This window comes from Notolepis coatsorum (assembly GCF_963971535.1).
Source record: "Notolepis coatsorum genome assembly, contig: SCAFFOLD_323, whole genome shotgun sequence".
NCBI lineage: Eukaryota > Metazoa > Chordata > Actinopteri > Aulopiformes > Paralepididae > Notolepis > Notolepis coatsorum.
Genome location: NW_028172472.1, coordinates 229456 through 249354, shown reverse-complemented (window position 1 = coordinate 249354; position 19899 = coordinate 229456). Strand labels below are relative to the sequence as shown.

General features: G+C 42.6%; 2 protein-coding genes across 2 annotated transcripts; both read left to right on the top strand.

Annotated features, from left to right (window-relative positions):
- Positions 1–2043: 2043 nt before the first annotated feature.
- Positions 2044–3701, top strand: LOC311248049 (E3 ubiquitin-protein ligase TRIM39-like; the record flags this gene model as incomplete). Its single annotated transcript, XM_084339011.1, is given in 2 exon segments — positions 2044–2601; positions 2604–3701. Coding segments are annotated over 2 exon segments (1656 nt in total).
- Positions 3702–13544: 9843 nt separating this feature from the next.
- LOC311248048 (E3 ubiquitin-protein ligase TRIM39-like) lies at positions 13545–15194 on the top strand (the record flags this gene model as incomplete). The annotated part of the gene is made up of 1 exon (XM_084339010.1): positions 13545–15194. The coding sequence occupies one exon, from the start codon at positions 13545–13547 to the stop codon at positions 15192–15194; it is 1650 nt and encodes a 549-aa protein (XP_084195136.1).
- Positions 15195–19899: the final 4705 nt, after the last annotated feature.

Genomic DNA, 19899 nt, shown 5'->3' with positions numbered 1-19899 from the left:
CACACACGACAAACACACATGCTCTCTCTCTCTCTTTCTAACACACACAGTCTGCCTATGGCTGCCTTTCTCGATGGCTAGGCTTGTGCTCGCTGAGTCTGTACCTAGTCAAGGATCTTCAGTCACAGTGCTCAGGTATTCTGCCACTGTGTACTCTCTGTTTAGGGCCAAATAGCATTTCAATTTCTTTCCAATGTGTCTCTCTCTCTCTCTCTCTCTCTCTCTCTCTCTCTCTCTCTCTCTCTCTCTCTCTCTCTCTCATCCTCTCTCTCTCTCTCTCTCTCTCTCTATCTCTCTCTCTCTCTCTCTCTCTCATCTCTCTCTCTCTGTACACTGTATATTGACTGTAGAACGGGAGCTCTCTCTCGCTCTCTCTCTTGCTATATGTTGACTGTACCATGCCCAGCCTCGGGCAGCGCTATTATTTAAGAATATGTTGACTGTATGAAAAAAAATCTAAAAAATCTCGCACAGGGCCTCGCATTTCTCCCAGGCGGCCCTGCCTGTTTGATCCGAGGCCCTTTCGTGACTGTGATGCACCGAGTGAATACTTGTAGAGAAGGGTTTTGATAGAGAAAAGTGAGACAGACTTAATTGTAGGAATTTTACATGGTGGGACAAGGGACTGTGTAATAATGTATAATTTAATAACATATATATATATACGAATCTAATCTAATAAACATGAGAGCAGAATGAAGGACTGTGCCTAGAGGTTTGATGATGATGATGAATAGTTTTATTTTCGGTCTTTTGTTTACAGATAAATGAAAAACACACGTGTGTACTTTCAAAAGGAAAAGAAAAAAAATCACAAATCACAAATGTACATATTCAAAGTAAGCTCACACACAAAATCCAAACTCAATGACCGAAAAAAGGAATAGGCTGAAGCACATGCTTATTTTTGCCTATCCTTTACAATTCTTAAAAACTAAATATACTTTAATATAAGAGAAAATGTAAAAATATGCTGCAAGATAAAAGAAAATTCTTGAAGAGAAAAAAGAAAAGAGAAAATAAATGTTTGATGTTTTACTCAAAACTGTACTCCTGAATTATTTTATCCTTCAGGGCCTTTTTAAATCTCCCCTGAGAGGTACACAACTTCAACCCGTCACTAAGACTATTCCACAATTTAACTCCCAAAATTGAAACACATCTAGCTTTTACATTAGTTCTTACCTTTTTATATGTTTTAAGAATACACAACCCTCTTAAATTATACTTTCCTTATCTTGGTTGAAAGAGACATTGAATACAAGCTGGTAGGTTCTTACTCTTAGCACGAAAAATGATCTCCAAGGTTTTTATGTAAACCATATCTACACATTTTAATGTGCATTTAATGTGCTGGTTTCATTCAGAGTGGAAGGAGCAGCATTTCTATAAACCACGTCTCCATAATCCAAGATAGATAGACTACCCTTGTTCTGCTAATCATAGAGAAGCTGGTTCTATTCCTGTACAAGAATTATCATCAAGCCAGATGCCATGATATTTGTATTCTGTAACTTGTTCGATGACAAACCCATTCATATATGATATATGCAAATCATTGTAAACAATATCTCTAGCCCCTAGAGAACATTATTAATTTAGTTTTGTTTGCACAAGCTTATTATCCAAAGTGACTTACAAGTTCTGTATGACAAGTCATCAGGAAGGGTACAACTCTATCAGCTGAGTAGCTGTGTATCAAAGTGTTGAGTGCTACAGTGTAGGTTAGTTTATTACGACAAGTGCATGACAGTAAGGTTAGTTAGGGTTAGATTTAATTTTCTTTATCCCTGCAGGACTTTTGTAATGGGTAAGAATTCTGATTGGGCTTTCCCAGTTTTCACATACTAGTCTCTCAGACAAATACTGTACTGTAGCTATGAAACCAACTGCAAATCCAGTGCTATATCTAGTCTATTTAAAAGAGGATAATGGTTAACTGTATCAAATGTATGACATTTTAAATGAAGATTTAATTATGTTGAATTTACAGTTACTTTAAATAGAAAATTAATGAAGAAATGTATTTATTATTTAACAGACATGGCCTCATCCAGCTATCTCTTTTCTGAAGAACAGTTCCTGTGCTCCATCTGTCTGGATGTCTTCACCGAGCCGGTCTCCATCCAGTGTGGACACACCTTCTGCAAGACCTGCATCACCAAGTACTGGGATAACAATGAACTGTACCAGTGTCCAATGTGTAAACATACTTTTGATAAGAGACCAGATATCTTTGTCAATATTGTCCTATCAGAGATGGCACCTCAGTTCAGGAAGTCAGTTCAAGAGAGCAGCCCAGATCAGCAACCTGCCAGATCAGGAGAGGTGACCTGTGACTTCTGCACTGGGAAGAAGATCAAGGCCATGAAGTCCTGCCTGGTGTGTCAGACTTCTTACTGTGAGATCCACCTGGAGCCTCATCAGAGAGTTGCAGCCTTGAAGAAACACAAGCTGATCAACCCTGTGGAGAACCTGGAGGACATGATGTGTAAGAAGCATGAGAGACCGCTGGAGCTGTTCTGTAGGACTGACCAGGCCTGTGTGTGTCAGTTCTGCACTGAGACAGACCACAAAACCCATGACACTGTCCCTCTAGACTAGAGAAAGAATACAGAGAGAGAATGGATGAGATGAGGACACAAGAGGCAGATGTTCATCAGATGATCCAGGAGCGTGTGCAGAAGATCCAACAGATCAAACACTCGGTAGACCTCAGCAAGAACGAGGCAAATAGAGAGATAGCAGACAGTGTCGAGGTCTTCACTGCTCTGGTGGCCTCCGTTGAGAGAAGTCAGGCTGAGCTCATTGAGGTGATTGAGGGGAGGCAGAAAGCAGCAGAGAAACAGGCTGAAGGCTTCATCAAGGAGTTGGAGCAGGAAATCACTGAGCTAAAGAAGAGAAGCACTGAGCTGGAGCAGCTCTCACACACTGAAGACCACCTCCACCTCCTCCACAGCTTCCCATCTCTCTCCACCCCTCCACCCACCAAGGACTGGTCTGAGGTCAGTGTCCACAGTGATGTGAGTGTGGAGATAATGAGGAGAACTGTGGCTCGGGTGGAGGAGACTCTCAGTGAAGAGATGGAGAAGCTGCCTGAAGTCAAGCTGAAGAGGATCCAGCAGTATGCAGTGGATGTGACTCTGGACCCTGACACAGCACATCCAAAGCTCATCCTCTCTGATGATGGGAAAGAAGTAAAAGATGGTGTTATATGGAAAGACCTTCCTGACAACCCAGAGAGATTTAACCATGCAGCCATTGTCCTGGGAAAGCAAAGCTTCTCCTCTGGGAGATTCTACTATGAGGTGCAGGTTAAAGGGAACCCTGAGTGGGATTTAGGAGTGGCCAGAGAGTCCATCAACAGGAAAGGACCCATCAATCTGAGCCCTGACGATGGATACTGGACTATAATGCTGACGAATGGTTATGAATATATAGCTTGTGCAGAGAAAGACCTCTCCCTCTCCCTGAGAGAGAAACCACAGGTGATCGGGGTGTTTGTAGATTATGAGGAGGGTCAGGTCTCCTTTTATGATGTGGAAGCCAGGGCTCATATCTATTCTTACACTGGCTGCACCTTCACCGATAAACTCTATCAATATTTTGGCCCTTGCGAGGATTCTGCCTTTGAAAATAGTCTAATAATCTGCCCTCTTAACCTCTTTAGCCAGAGCGGTCCGTCAGTGCACCGCAAATGAATAATGTGTCCGGGTGGCAGAATTCAGTACTGTATCTACAAAACCTTCTGTTTAAATCATCTTCCATTTATTAATTTGCTTAGCTTTTTTGTACATGTGATCTCAAGAAGGTCCTGAACGAGCTCAGTATCAGTGTTTCATGTCTGGTCATTTTTAGCATGGTATTATTCACCGTCAAAAATGCAAAGAAAAATCATAATTTATATTCTCCTTTGTTTCATCACAATTTACTCAAGCCTAGTAACAGACACAGTATTTCTGACACTGTGATTACATTCCCTGAGATCCATAGATGTCCCTAGATACCAATGTGGAAAATAAAACAACAATGACAATGACAGCAGACATTATACATATACACACATCTGTAATGAGGAAGTGCAGATAACGTGGGAATACAATAAAAGGACAGAGTCTAACGAGTGCAAGATTAATTTAATGCCTTAATGGCATTAGGAATGAAGGCGTTTTTAAAACTGTAACGACTACCAGAGGGCAACAGCTCAAACTCCCCATAGAGTGGGTGAGAGGGGTCACCCACTATCTTCCTAAGCACTTTGTTGTGGATGTAGCTAAGCTGTTAGCTATATGCATCATGTTATGTTATGTTACGCACGACGTTGGAGATGATTGTGGGGGTGGAGACTAATAAAGCTCAGTGTGTTTTTGCAATAGAACCAAACGTGTCTGTCCGTCTCTTACTACACAAGTACTTTTCAGTAAAATGTCCTTTTATATACAGTAGATGTTGTGCTTCGGGATGGGAACTTCTTTCGTAGCAGATTTTATTTGTCAAGCTTGGGAGAAGAGGCAGAACACTGTGTTTAACCCTTTCACTACCACACTACCAAAGGGTTAACCCTTTCACTGCGACAATACAGAAGGTTAACCCTTTCACTGACAAAGGGTTAACCCTTTCACCTGTAGTGTGGTAGTGAAAGGTTAAGGCTGACCTGTAATCTGTATTTATGTAATCCTTATTTAGATGATGTAATGTAATAAAACACTGCAACAGTATTTTTAGTGTCTTATAAACCCATGAGGGTTGGGCACTTTGTAATCAATCAATCAATCTACATAATATAGATCTGGTTTTGTCTCTCAGCAAATAATAGTGGTTTTCAATAGTTGTCCTGGAATAATCAAACTATGTGAAATAGCTAAGAATACTTAACTGTACACAACTATATGCCCACACATTTGTTCATACACGCCTAATTGAACCACTAACTAAATGGATGTTGATACATAATAATGTTGTTGCAATGCACAAGTCCCAGTACAGAGTAAGACGGGGCTATTAATATGGACGGTTGCCATTCATTATTCAATGTGCATTCTGCATCCATTCAGCTTCCAGTCTGCTTTAGAGGTAATTATGTGATGGATCACGGTTTTATGTGGGTTTTATTCTGTGCTTTATTTTGGGTTTTCTCTGGTGAGCTGTCAATCACCAGACACCAGTTTATTGCCATGCGGCATGGCAGGTGTAGATAGATAGATCGATACTTTATTAATCCCCTTGGGGAAATTCAGGGTATCTCGCAGCTCACACAGTATACAGACATCGACCATTCCCATACAGTAGTTACACGTTATGTCTGCATCATGAATTAAAATAAGTACATGATAAAATTCAATTAAATCATACCATCAATGGAGCTCACTAGACTTGCTGCCACTCAGTGCGGCGCCCTCAGTGGGCTTGATTGGTGTCAGGTGTGCAGTGCCTTTAAGTAGGCTTGGTTGACTGTGTTCGCATGCTTGTCCATACTCGCTAGTCTACATTGTTATTGAACAGAAACAAGTTACCTCTCTAGCCTTGTGAACTGAAGACACTAAAGGAACCACAGGTGAGTTACTATGTATATGAATCTTCAGCAATAAATAATATTTACTATTCAGCAGTGGCTATTTCTGCTGACTATCGTGGTCTGCAGGTATACAGTTCTCGTTTGGTTACATGTTGGTCCCTGTTTGATCCTAGGCCCTGTGTGACTGATGCACCGAGTGAATACACAGTCCCTTGTCCAACCATGTAAAATTCCTACAATTAAGTCTGTCTCGCTTTTCTCTATCAAAACGAATCTCGTACAAGTATCGCAGAGAAATGTCAAAGGTACTCAAAGTTGCATGAGGGTTTAGAACAGACAAACGCTAGAGTTTTTTTTTTTTTTTTTTTAACTTTATTTTTTAGCGTTTATCGCTTTTCTGGTCAAGCATGACCGACAGTTGTAGAGTGAAACGGGAGGGAGAACAGGGGAAGACATTCGGCAAATGACGGCGGGTCCGGGAATCGAACTCTGAGTCAACCAGAACCGTGACGCAGCACGGCTCCTCCCGACGCAGAAATAGCGCCGAGATACGCGGTGAGCTACTGGAGCTCCCAAACGCTAGAGTTTTAAAGCTCAGCGTTGCTAATAAACATTTTAAATAATTTTTATAAACTGGTCAACACTGCTCAAAATGGCTTTAGCGGCCTGATGCGCCTGCCCTGTGATCACAGTGCAGGCGCATCAGGCACCCTACACCGGAAAAAAAAGCTGTGTTGACCAGTATTGTAACAGTTTATAAAAAAAATATATTAGCAACACCGAGCTTTCAAACCATAGCGTTTGTCTCGCCCTGCGTTCCTTGGTGCAGGAAAGATGTCCATTGGACATTACCCCACTCTTCCTTCCTTCCCCTCCCGAATGTTTTGTTAATAACAATGTTTTTTTCCAGGCAAAACATATGTTACTTCACAACATTTGGAGATACGACATGTGCTGTGTGTGAATTGTCTTGGTCGTTTGTGTAGCTTGGGTAGCGTTGGCCAAAGCTGTGTGTGGCCTGGTGTCAGTACCTGGCTACTCTATTTGCAGTTAGCCTATTTAGCTGATGTCGGCCCTTGGCTCCTTGCTACTTTGTTTTCTCTGGTATAGACCCTCTTCTCTTTGGATTTAAGTGTTGATCTTTGTCCTTTTGGATCTATGTATATTCATGTTGCCTTTGTGAAGTTATCTTTTCCTTCTGTTTTGTTCATCCATTAAAAGTTGAATATCCTTTAGGGGCTCATCTTTGCTTATCTCTCTCTCATACATGCTCTCTCTCTAACACACACACACACGACACACAGACATGCTCTCTCTCTCTAACACAAACACACATGCTCTCTCTCTCTCTCTCTCTCTCTCTCGCTCTCTCTCTTTCTAACACACATAGTCTGCCTATGGCGGCCTTTCTCGATGGCTAGGCTGTGCTCGCTGAGTCTGTACCTAGTCAAGGATCTTCAGTCACAGTGCTCAGGTATTCTGCCACTGTGTACTCTCTGTTTAGGGCCAAATAGCATTTAAATTTCTTTCCAATGTGTCTCTCTCTCTCTCTCTCTCTCTCTCTCTCTCTCTCTCTCTCTCTCTCTCTCTCTCTCTCTCTCTCTCTCTCTCTCTCTCTCTCTCTCTCTCTGTACACTGTATATTGACTGTAGAACGGGAGCTCTCTCTCGCTCTCTCTCTTGCTATATGTTGACTGTATCATGCCCAGCCTCGGGCAGCGCTATTATTTAAGAATATGTTGACTGTATGAAATCTCGCACAGGGCCTTGCATTTCTCCCAGGCGGCCCTGCTTGTACGAGAAGCATTTTGATAGAGAAAAGCGAGACAGACTTAATTGTATGAATTTGACATGGTTGGACAAGGGACTGTGTATTCCCTCTGTGCATCAGTCACGAAAGGGGCTAGTTTGATCCCAGTTCTAGACTTTGTTTCTGGGGGTTGAGGTAAATAATCTATATTTGGAATATTAATTAATATGCTTTACATTATCTACCATTCTCTAACCCCCCCCCCCCCTCCCATGTAAAACAATGCTGTATGTACCATATATATATATATATATATATATATATATATATATATATATATATATATATCTGTCTGTACATAACTGCATATAAGCCTTTTTACATTATTTGTAGATACTGGGATTTGGGTCGTTGGTCAGCCGAGCTGTCACTCTGCACTCTGCCAACGATGCTATTGGTCGTGCGAGCCGGGGGTTGGCAGAGGGGAGGGGAGGGGGCAGGGAGTAGGGTATATCTGCAGTGCCGCACCCCCATACATAGGAGGGGCCTGTACTGTGAGTTGGGGGCCTGTACTGTGCGTTGGGGCCTGTACTGTGCGGTGCACTACTGCGCATGCGAGAAACAAAGTAACATATAATATAGGACACTAGAAACATAAAGTAACATACGGAACATAAAGTAACATACGGAAAATAGGACCTAATGTCCAAAATATTTTTGTCTTAAACTGAATATCAATTGGATTAGGAGTATGCAAGGAGGACAGCTACTGGAGAGGTTGAAAAAGAGAAAGATGGAGTTGTGCGGGCATGTTCTGAGAGGATCCAGCGGGGAGATGTTCAAGAAGGTGGTGATGGGGAAGGTGGATGGAAAGAGAGGAAGTGGAAGACCAAGAAGAGGCTGGGTAGACGACGTCTGTGATTGGAGCGGAGTGAGAGGCGGAGTCACGGAGTTGGAGAGAAGAAGTGGGGACAGAATGGGTTGGAGAGTGATAGGCAACCTTCGGAACGAAGAAGCCACCTAATGATGATGAAATAAAGCATTCAATTGCAACCAATTTTTTTTTATCTTAAACTGAATATCAATTGGATTACCAGCCCTGACTGTTACTCTAAACTTAACCTCTTCTGGATGAGGGCCTAAACTTAGCCCTTAGACTATATAGATTAGAATTACTTTACTTTGTTTCTCGCATGCGCAGTAGTGCACCGCACAGTACAGGCCCCCAACGCACAGTACAGGCCCCTCCTATGTATGGGGCTGCGGCACTGCAGTTTTATGCTATTGGGGGCAGGGGCTGACCTGGAAAGGGTATAAGAGGGTGTGACACCTAGGGTGCACTCTCTTGAGGCATGTTAAGTGGTAGCGATGACTCGCACGTGTATACTACTGCAACCTATGCACCTGTGTTGTAATAAAGAAGCAAAGAGTGAGAACTAACACCTGCCTCGAGAGTCGTCAATAACGTTTGAAACATTACAATACTGTATCTATATATGTACATATCCCTTAGCTACTCTTACTACTAGTTATGCTGCTGGCCAGTATGACTTAATGTCTTTATACCTGTATCATTGTACATATTAATACTAAAACTTTGTACATGCATCTGATTAGCACTATTACTCGTACTTCTTACTAGTAGCACTAATTTATATTATTTATTTATATTTATAATTTATATATGTTATTATACCCATATAATCACCTGTACATTTTATATTACTATTGCGCCTTTGTGGCGGGAGTAGTTAATGCTACGTCAATGGTTAAGGGCAGAACGGAGAGGATAAAGATTATTGTTAGAGTAGCGGTTCAACATTTGGGCATGGAAGGTTTGAAATGGGAGGATGTGGTTAGGGAATTAAAGGAGATTGTGAATATTCAGGAAGTTCAGAGTCAACCCATTGGAGGCAAGGAGTGTCTCAGAGGGGGGCTCAGTCAGGGAGGAGCAGCATTAGCTGCACTTCATGATGGTGAAGGAAAATGGACATGCATTGCCAACTGCCGTAAAACCTCAAGAAGAAGAAGAAGAAGAAGAAGCCTTCTAGGTTTCATTGTTTAGAAAGTGAAAGTAAACTGACTCGCTAGTCTGTACATTGTTATTGAACAGAAACAAGTTCAACCTCTCTAGCCTTGTTAACTGAAGACACTAAAGGAACCACAGGTGAGTTCATATGTATATGAATCTTCAGCAATGAATAATATTTACTACTATTTCTCCTGACTATCGTGGTCTGCAGGTATACAGTTCTCGTTTGGTTACATGTTGGTAACTTGGTCCCTGTTTGATCCTAGGCCCTGCGTGACTGTGATGCACCGAGTGAATACACGGTCCCTTGTCCAACCATGTAAAATTCCTCTCGCTTTTCTCTATCAAAACGATTCTCGTACAAGTATCGCAGAGAAATGTCAAAGGTACTCAAAGTTGCACGAGGGTTTCGAACAGACAAACGCTAGGGTTTTAAAGCTCAGCATTGCTAATAGACATTTGAAATATCTTTTATAAACTGGTAAACACCAGGCACCCTACACCGGAAATAAAGCTGTGTTGACCAGTATTGACCAGTTTATAAAAAAATGTATTAGCAACACCGAGCTTTCAAACCATAGCGTTTGTCTGTCCGAAACTCTCGTGCAATGTCTGATACTTGTACGAGAAGCGTTTTGATAGAGAAAAGCGAGACAGACTTAATTTTAGGAATTTTACATGGTTGGACAATCAGAGTCACGAAATGGGCTAGTTTGATCCCAGTTCTAGACTTTGGTTCTGGGGGTTGAGGTAAATAATCTATATTTGGAATATTAATTAATATGATTTACATTATCTACCATTCTCTAACCCCCCCCCCTCCCATGTAAAACAATGCTGTATATACCGTATATATATTTATTCTTACTATATATATATATCTGTCTGTACATAACTGCATATAATCTTTTTTTACATATTTGTAGATACTGGGATTTGGGTCGGTTGGTCAGCCGAGCTGTCACTCTGCACTCTGCACTCTGCCAACGACGCTATTGGTCGCGCGAGCCGGGGGTTGGCAGAGGGGAGGGGAGGGGGCGGGGCAGGGAGTAGGGTATATCTGCAGTGCCGCAGCCCCATACATAGGAGGGGCCTGTACTGTGCGCGTGTGGCTTTATGACAGGTCATGAGTGCAAGAATGTGACAATTTGACCATGTGACCGCGGGAGAGCGGCAGTGCGGAAATAGGCTGTCTCTAAGACAAACTCTAACCTTAACCAGCTCCTTAACAGCGCCTAAACTTAACCGTTCTAACCTTAACCAACTCCGAAACAATGCCTAACCTTAACCTTAACCATGCCTAACCTTAACCATAGAAAGAATATTGCCATTCTCTTTGACAAACTCTAACCTTAACCAGCTCCTTAACAGCGCCTAAACTTAACCATTCTAACCTTAACCAACTCCGAAACAATGCCTAACCTTAACCTTAACCTTAACCATGCCTAACCTTAACCGGCGAAAGAATACACGTTAAAAAAAAATCATGTTAAAAAAAAAAAAATCATGGGATTCGAACTCGTCAACAACGAACCGCAGGGACCGCGGACCGCTGCTATGCCAGGTGAGCTGAAGCGCCGAATGAAAATCATGGCGGATTCCTGCGGCGGTTACCTAATTCCGCTCGCGCTCTGCCGCTCCGCCGCTCTGCCGCTCTGCTCTGCGGTTGCCGCGCCTGCCGCGGGGCATGGCGCAGCCAATCAGGGAAAACGCGGAAGCAAAAGCAGCACTCGAATAGGCGTACTGCGCATTGGGGGCCTGTACTGTGTGGTGCACTACTGCGCATGCGAGAAACAAAGTAACATATAATATAGGACACTAGAAACATAACGGAACCTAAAGTAACATACGGAAAATAGGACCTAATGTCCAAAATATTTTTGTCTTAAACTGAATATCAATTGGATTAGGAGTAATCAAATAAAGCATTCAATTGCACCCAATTTTTATCTTAAACTGAATATCAATTGGATTACCAGCCCTGACTGTTACTCTTAAACTTAACCTCTTCTGGATTAGGGCCTAAATGTAACCCTTATAGTATACTAGATTAGAATTACTTTACTTTGTTTCTCTCATGCGCAGTAGTGCACCGTACAGGCCCCCAACGCACAGTACAGGCCCCTCCTATGTATGGGGCTGCGGCACTGCAGTTTTATGCTATTGGGGGCAGGGGCTGACCTGGAAAGGGTATAAGAGGGTGTGACACCTAGGGTGCACTCTCTTGAGGCATGTGAAGTGGTAGCGATGACTCGCACGTGTATACTACTGCAACCTATGCACCTGTGTTGTAATAAAGAAGCAAGGAGTGAGAACTAACACCTGCCTAGAGAGTCGTCTAACATTTGAAACATTACAATTAGTGATGCACCGATGTGAAAATTGTGGCTGATACCGATAACCGATATTAATATTGCTGTTCTGGCCGATACCGATATTTACCGATGTCGATATCTCTGTCACTTTTTTATGATAATCAAATAAAGAGCTATTTTCCAAAACGCATAATTTTTTTTACTTTTGTAACTTATTTTCAGAAATGACTGATATTTTGAAACTATTTAAGGCCAAAACATGTAAAAAGAAGAAAAAAAAGATAATTTTTTTTTTTTTTTTTTTAATATCGGCCCTATCTTGATATCGGACCGATACCGATGTGTAAAAAAACGGCCATATCGGCCGATATTATATCGGCGGCCGATATATCGTGCATCACTAATTACAATATTATATCTATATATGTACATATCTCTTACCTACTCTTACTAGTTATGCTGCTGGCCAGTATGATTTATCATAGTATCTATCCTGTATCATTGTACATATTAATACTAAAACTTTGTACATATATCTGATTAGCACTATTACTCGTAGTACTACTTACTAGTAGCACTAATTTATATATGTTATGCCCATATAATCACCTGTACATTTTATATTACTATTGCGCTTTACTGTTACATTTGCCTCTGATTGGATGCCAATTAAATTTTTGTTGTACTGTACTTGTGCTGTATAATGACAATACATTTTATTATATATAAAATATATACATATCTAATCTAATAAATCTGAGAGCAGAATGAAGGACTGTGCCTAGAGGTCTCATTCAGAGTGGAAGGAACAGCATGTCTATAAACCACGTCTCCATAATCCAAGATAGATAGACGACCCTCTTTCTGTTAATCATAGAGAAGCTGGATCTATTCCTGTACAAGAATTATCATCAAGCCAGATGCCATGATATTTGTATTCTGTAACTTGTTCGATGACAAACCCATTCATATCCGATATATGCGAATCATTGTAACCAATATCTCTAGCCTAACTTAAGAGAACATTATTAATTTTGTTTTGTTTGCATCAAGTACAAGCTTAATGCCAACAACCACATCTTGCAGATCATTAAATGAGTTGCAGGTTATCATTGGCTAGTTGAACAGATGGAGCAATACAATAAACAATAGTGTCATCTGCATAAAGATGAACTTGACATCCATTCAAAGATGAGACAATCAATGCGGCTGGGTGGCGCAGCGGACACTGCGCTCGTCACCAACGCAAGAGACACCGGTATCGAATCCGGCTGTCGGCGTTGCCTCCAGCTTTGGCCGGCCGTCATACTAACTCAATTGGCAGAGTTAGCGGGTGGGAAGTCCATGGGTAGTAATCTGGACGTTGTAAACAGCGACTCCTACAAGTCTGTTGGGGCACCTGCACAGCAGAGACAGGAAAATGGCAGGGGCAGTGTGAGCCTCCTACACGTTACTCCTCGCCAAATGAGAGTCCGCGCTGGCAGGTGAAAAGATGTGACTGGCTGCCTCCACATGTATCGGAGGGGACATGCGATGGGCTTCTATCCTCCCTACAACCAGCCAGTGGGGGGCACATGCAAGCAATGATCAAGACGGGAGGGGAGAATTGGCACGGCTAAAATTGGGATGGGAGAAAAATAGAAAAAGGAGAAAGTAAAAAAAAAATCATTCATATAAATGGTACAGGACTTTTGTAATGCGTAAGAATTCTGATTGGGCTTTCCCAGTTTTCACATACTAGTCTCTCAGACAAATACTGTACTGTAGCTATGAAACCAACTGCAAATCCAACGCTATATCTAGTCTATTTAAAAGACGATAATGGTTAACTGTATTAAATGTATGACATTTTAAATTAAGATTTAATTATGTTGAATTTACAGTTACTTTAAATTGAAAATTAATGAAGAAATTTATTTATTATTTAACAGACATGGCCTCATCCAGCTATCTCTTTTCTGAAGAACAGTTCCTGTGCTCCATCTGTCTGGATGTCTTCACCGAGCCGGTCTCCATCCCTTGTGGACACACCTTCTGCAAGACCTGCATCACCAAGTACTGGGATAACAATGAACTGTACCAGTGTCCAATGTGTAAAAATACTTTCGATAAGAGACCAGATATCTTTGTCAATATTGTCCTATCAGAGATGGCACCTCAGTTCAGGAAGACCGTTCAAGAGAGCAGCCCAGACCAGCAACCTGCCAGACCAGGAGAGGTGACCTGTGACTTCTGCACTGGGAAGAAGATCAAGGCCATGAAGTCCTGCCTGGCGTGTCAGACTTCTTACTGTGAGATCCACCTGGAGCCTCATCAGAGAGTTGCAGCCTTGAAGAAACACAAGCTGATCAACCCTGTGGAGAACCTGGAGGACATGATGTGTAAGAAGCACGAGAGACCGCTGGAGCTGTTCTGTAGGACTGACCAGGCCTGTGTGTGTCAGTTCTGCACTGAGACAGACCACAAAACCCACGACACTGTCCCTCTAGAGAAAGAATACAGAGAGAGGAAGGATGAGATGAGGACACAAGAGGCAGATGTTCATCAGATGATCCAGGAGCGTGTGCAGAAGATCCAACAGATCAAACACTCGGTAGACCTCAGCAAGAACGAGGAAAAGAGAGAGATAGCAGACAGTGTCGAGGTCTTCACTGCTCTGGTGGCCTCCGTTGAGAGAAGTCAGGCTGAGCTCATTGAGGTGATTGAGGGGAGGCAGAAAGCAGCAGAGAAACAGGCTGAAGGCTTCATCAAGGAGCTGGAGCAGGAAATCACTGAGCTAAAGAAGAGAAGCACTGAGCTGGAGCAGCTCTCACACACTGAAGACCACCTCCACCTCCTCCACAGCTTCCCATCTCTCTCCACCCCTCCACCCACCAAGGACTGGTCTGAGGTCAGTGTCCACAGTGATGTGAGTGTGGAGATAATGAGGAGAACTGTGGCTCGGGTGGAGGAGACTCTCAGTGAAGAGATGGAGAAGCTGCCTGAAGTCAAGCTGAAGAGGATCCAGCAGTATGCAGTGGATGTGACTCTGGACCCTGACACAGCATCTCCAAAGCTCATCCTCTCTGATGATGGGAAAGAAGTAAAATATGGTGTTATACGGAAAGACCTTCCTGACAACCCAGAGAGATTTGACCCCACAGCCATTGTCCTGGGAAAGCAAAGCTTCTCCTCTGGGAGATTCTACTATGAGGTGCAGGTTAAAGGGATCCCTGCGTGGGATTTAGGAGTGGCCAGAGAGTCCATCAATAGGAAAGGACTTATCACGCTGAGCCCTGACGATGGATACTGGACTATAATGCTGAGGAATGGTTATGAATATATAGCTTGTGCAGAGGAAGACCTCTCCCTCTCCCTGAGAGAGAAACCACAGGTGATCGGGGTGTTTGTAGATTATGAGGAGGGTCAGGTCTCCTTTTATGATGTGGAAGCCAGGGCTCTTGTCTATTCTTACACTGGCTGCACCTTCACCGATAAACTCTACCCATATTTTGGCCCTTGCGAGAATGCCTTTGAAAATAGTCTAATAATCTGCCCTCTTAACCTCTTTAGCCCGAGCGGTCCGTCAGTGCACCGCAAATGAATAATGTGTCCGGGTGGCAGAATTCAGTACTGTATCTACAAAACCTTCTGTTTAAATCATCTTCCATTTATTAATTTGCTTAGCTTTTTTGTACACGTGATCTCAAGAAAGTCCTGAACGAGCTCAGTATCAGTGTTTCATGTCTGGTCATTTTTAGCATGGTATTATTCACCGTCAAAAATGCAAAGAAAAATCATAATTTATTTTTACTCAAGCCTAGTAACAGACACAGTATTTCTGACACTGTGATTACATTCCCTGAGATCCATAGATGTCCCTATAGATACCAATGTGGAAAATAAAACAACAATGACAATGACAACAGACATTATACATATACACACATCTGTAATGAGGAAGTGCAGATAACGTGGGAATACAATAAAAGGACAGAGTCTAACGAGTGCAAGATTAATTTAATGCCTTAATGGCATTAGGAATGAAGGAGTTTTTAAAACTGTAACGACTACCAGAGGGCAACAGCTCAAACTCCCCATAGAGTGGGTGAGAGGGGTCACCCACTATCTTCCTAAGCACTTTGTTGTGGATGTAGCTCAGCTGTTAGCTATATGCATCATGTTATGTTATGTTACGTTATGTTACGCACGACGTTGGAGATGATTGTGGGGGTGGAGACTAATAAAGCTCAGTGTGTTTTTGCAATAGAACCAAACGTGTCTGTCCGTCTCTTACTACACAAGTACTTTTCAGTAAAATGTCCTTTTATATACAGTAGATGTTGTGCTTCGGGATGGGAACTTCTTTCGTAGCAGATTTTATTTGTCAAGCTTGGGAGAAGAGGCAGAACACTGTGTTTAACCCTTTCACTACCACACTACCAAAGGGTTAACCCTTTCACTGCGACAATACAGAAGGTTAACCCTTTCACTGACAAAGGGTTAACCCTTTCACTACAGAAGGTTAACCATCTGTAGTGTGGTAGTGAAAGGTTAAGGCTGACCTGTAATCTGTATTTATGTAATCCTTATTTAGATGATGTAATGTAATAAAACACCAACAGTATTTTTAGTGTCTTATAAACCCATGAGGGTTGGGCACTTTGTAATCAATCAATCAATCTACATAATATAGATCTGGTTTTGTCTCTCAGCAAATAATAGTGGTTTTCAATAGTTGTCCTGGAATAATCAAACTATGTGAAATAGCTAAGAATACTTAACTGTACACAACTATATGCCCACACATTTGTTCATACACGCCTAATTGAACCACTAACTAAATGGATGTTGATACATAATAATGTTGTTGCAATGCACAAGTCCCAGTACAGAGTAAGACGGGGCTATTAATATGGACGGTTGCCATTCATTATTCAATGTGCATTCTGCATCCATTCAGCTTCCAGTCTGCTTTAGAGGTAATTATGTGATGGATCACGGTTTTATGTGGGTTTTATTCTGTGCTTTATTTTGGGTTTTCTCTGGTGAGCTGTCAATCACCAGACACCAGTTTATTGCCATGCGGCATGGCAGGTGTGTGGGCTTGATTGGTGTCAGGTGTGCAGTGCCTTTAAGTAGGCTTGGTTGACTGTGTTTGCATGCTTGTCCATACTCGCTAGTCTACATTGTTATTGAACAGAAACAAGTTACCTCTAGCCTTGTGAACTGAAGACACTAAAGGAACCACAGGTGAGTTACTATGTATATGAATCTTCAGCAATAAATAATATTTACTATTCAGCAGTGGCTATTTCTGCTGACTATCGTGGTCTGCAGGTATACAGTTCTCGTTTGGTTACATGTTGGTCCCTGTTTGATCCTAGGCCCTGCGTGACTGATGCACCGAGTGAATACACAGTCCCTTGTCCAACCATGTAAAATTCCTACAATTAAGTCTGTCTCGCTTTTCTCTATCAAAACGAATCTCGTACAAGTATCGCAGAGAAATGTCAAAGGTACTCAAAGTTGCATGAGGGTTTCGAACAGACAAACGCTAGAGTTTTTTTTTTTCTTTTTTAACTTTCTTTTTTAGCGTTTATCGCTTTTCTGGTCAAGCATGACCGACAGTTGTAGAGTGAAACGGGAGGGAGAACAGGGGAAGACATTCGGCAAATGGCGGCGGGTCCGGGAATCGAACTCTGAGTCAACCAGAACCGTGACGCAGCACGGCTCCTCCCGACGCAGAAATAGCGCCGAGATATGCGGTGAGCTACTGGAGCTCCCAAACGCTAGAGTTTTAAAGCTCAGCGCTGCTAATAAACATTTTAAATAATTTTTATAAACTGGTCCAACACTGCTCAAAATGGCTTTAGCGGCCTGATGCGCCTGCCCTGTGATCACAGTGCAGGCGCATCAGGCACCCTACACCGGAAAAAAAGCTGTGTTGACCAGTATTGTAACAGTTTATAAAAAAAATATATTAGCAACACCGAGCTTTCAAACCATAGCGTTTGTCTCGCCCTGCGTTCCTTGGTGCAGGTAAGATGTCCATTGGACATTACCCCACTCTTCCTTCCTTCCCCTCCCGAATGTTTTGTTAATAACGATGTTTTTTTCCAGGCAAAACATATGTTACTTCACAACATTTGGAGATACGACATGTGCTGTGTGTGAATTGTCTTGGTCGTTTGTGTAGCTTGGGTAGCGTTGGCCAAAGCTGTGTGTGGCCTGGTGTCAGTACCTGGCTACTCTATTTGCAGTTAGCCTATTTAGCTGATGTCGGCCCTTGGCTCCTTGCTACTTTGTTTTCTCTGGTATAGACCCTCTTCTCTTTGGATTTAAGTGTTGATCTTTGTCCTTTTGGATCTATGTATATTCATGTTGCCTTTGTGAAGTTATCTTTTCCTTCTGTTTTGTTCATCCATTAAAAGTTGAATATCCTTTAGGGGCTCATCTTTGCTTATCTCTCTCTCATACATGCTCTCTCTCTAACACACACACAGACATGCTCTCTCTCTAACACACAAACACATGCTCTCTCTCTCTCTCTCTCTCTCTCTTTCTAACACACATAGTCTGCCTATGGCGGCCTTTCTCGATGGCTAGGCTGTGCTCGCTGAGTCTGTACCTAGTCAAGGATCTTCAGTCAGTGCTCAGGTATTCTGCCACTGTGTACTCTCTGTTTAGGGCCAAATAGCATTTAAATTTCTTTCCAATGTGTCTCTCTCTCTCTCTCTGTACACTGTATATTGACTGTAGAACGGGAGCTCTCTCTCGCTCTCTCTCTTGCTATATGTTGACTATCATGCCCAGCCTCGGGCAGCGCTATTATTTAAGAATATGTTGACTGTATGAAATCTCGCACAGGGCCTTGCATTTCTCCCAGGCGGCCCTGCTTGTACGAGAAGCATTTTGATAGAGAAAAGCGAGACAGACTTAATTGTATGAATTTGACATGGTTGGACAAGGGACTGTGTATTCCCTCTGTGCATCAGTCACGAAAGGGGCTAGTTTGATCCCAGTTCTAGACTTTGTTTCTGGGGGTTGAGGTAAATAATCTATATTTGGAATATTAATTAATATGCTTTACATTATCTACCATTCTCTAACCCCCCCCCCCCCCTCCCATGTAAAACAATGTTGTATGTACTATATATATATCCACATCTGTCTGTACATAACTGCATATAAGCCTTTTTACATTATTTGTAGATACTGGGATTTGGGTCGGTTGGTCAGCCGAGCTGTCACTCTGCACTCTGCCAACGATGCTATTGGTCGCGCGAGCCGGGGGTTGGCAGAGGGGAGGGGAGGGGGCGGGGCGGGGCAGGGAGTAGGGTATATCTGCAGTGCCGCACCCCCATACATAGGAGGGGCCTGTACTGTGAGTTGGGGGCCTGTACTGTGAGTTGGGGGCCTGTACTGTGCGGTGCACTACTGCGCATGCGAGAAACAAAGTAACATATAATATAGGACACTAGAAACATAAAGTAACATACGGAAAATAGGACCTAATGTCCAAAATATTTTTGTCTTAAACTGAATATCAATTGGATTAGGAGTATGCAAGGAGGACAGCTACTGGAGAGGTTGAAAAAGAGAAAGATGGAGTTGTGCGGGCATGTTCTGAGAGGATCCAGCGGGGAGATGTTCAAGAAGGTGGTGATGGGGAAGGTGGATGGAAAGAGAGGAAGTGGAAGACCAAGAAGAGGCTGGGTAGACGACGTCTGTGATTGGAGCGGAGTGAGAGGCGGAGTCACGGAGTTGGAGAGAAGAAGTGGGGACAGAATGGGTTGGAGAGTGATAGGCAACCTTCGGAACGAAGAAGCCACCTAATGATGATGAAATAAAGCATTCAATTGCAACCAATTTTTTTTTTATCTTAAACTGAATATCAATTGGATTACCAGCCCTGACTGTTACTCTAAACTTAACCTCTTCTGGATGAGGGCCTAAACTTAGCCCTTAGACTATATAGATTAGAATTACTTTACTTTTTCTCTCATGCGCAGTAGTGCATCGCACAGTACAGGCCCCCAACGCACAGTACAGGCCCCTCCTATGTATGGGGCTGCGGCACTGCAGTTTTATGCTATTGGGGGCAGGGGCTGACCTGGAAAGGGTATAAGAGGGTGTGACACCTAGGGTGCACTCTCTTGAGGCATGTGAAGTGGTAGCAATGAGTCACGTGTATACTACTGCAACCTATGCACCTGTGTTGTAATAAAGAAGCAAAGAGTGAGAACTAACACCTGCCTCGAGAGTCGTCAATAACGTTTGAAACATTACAATACTGTATCTATATA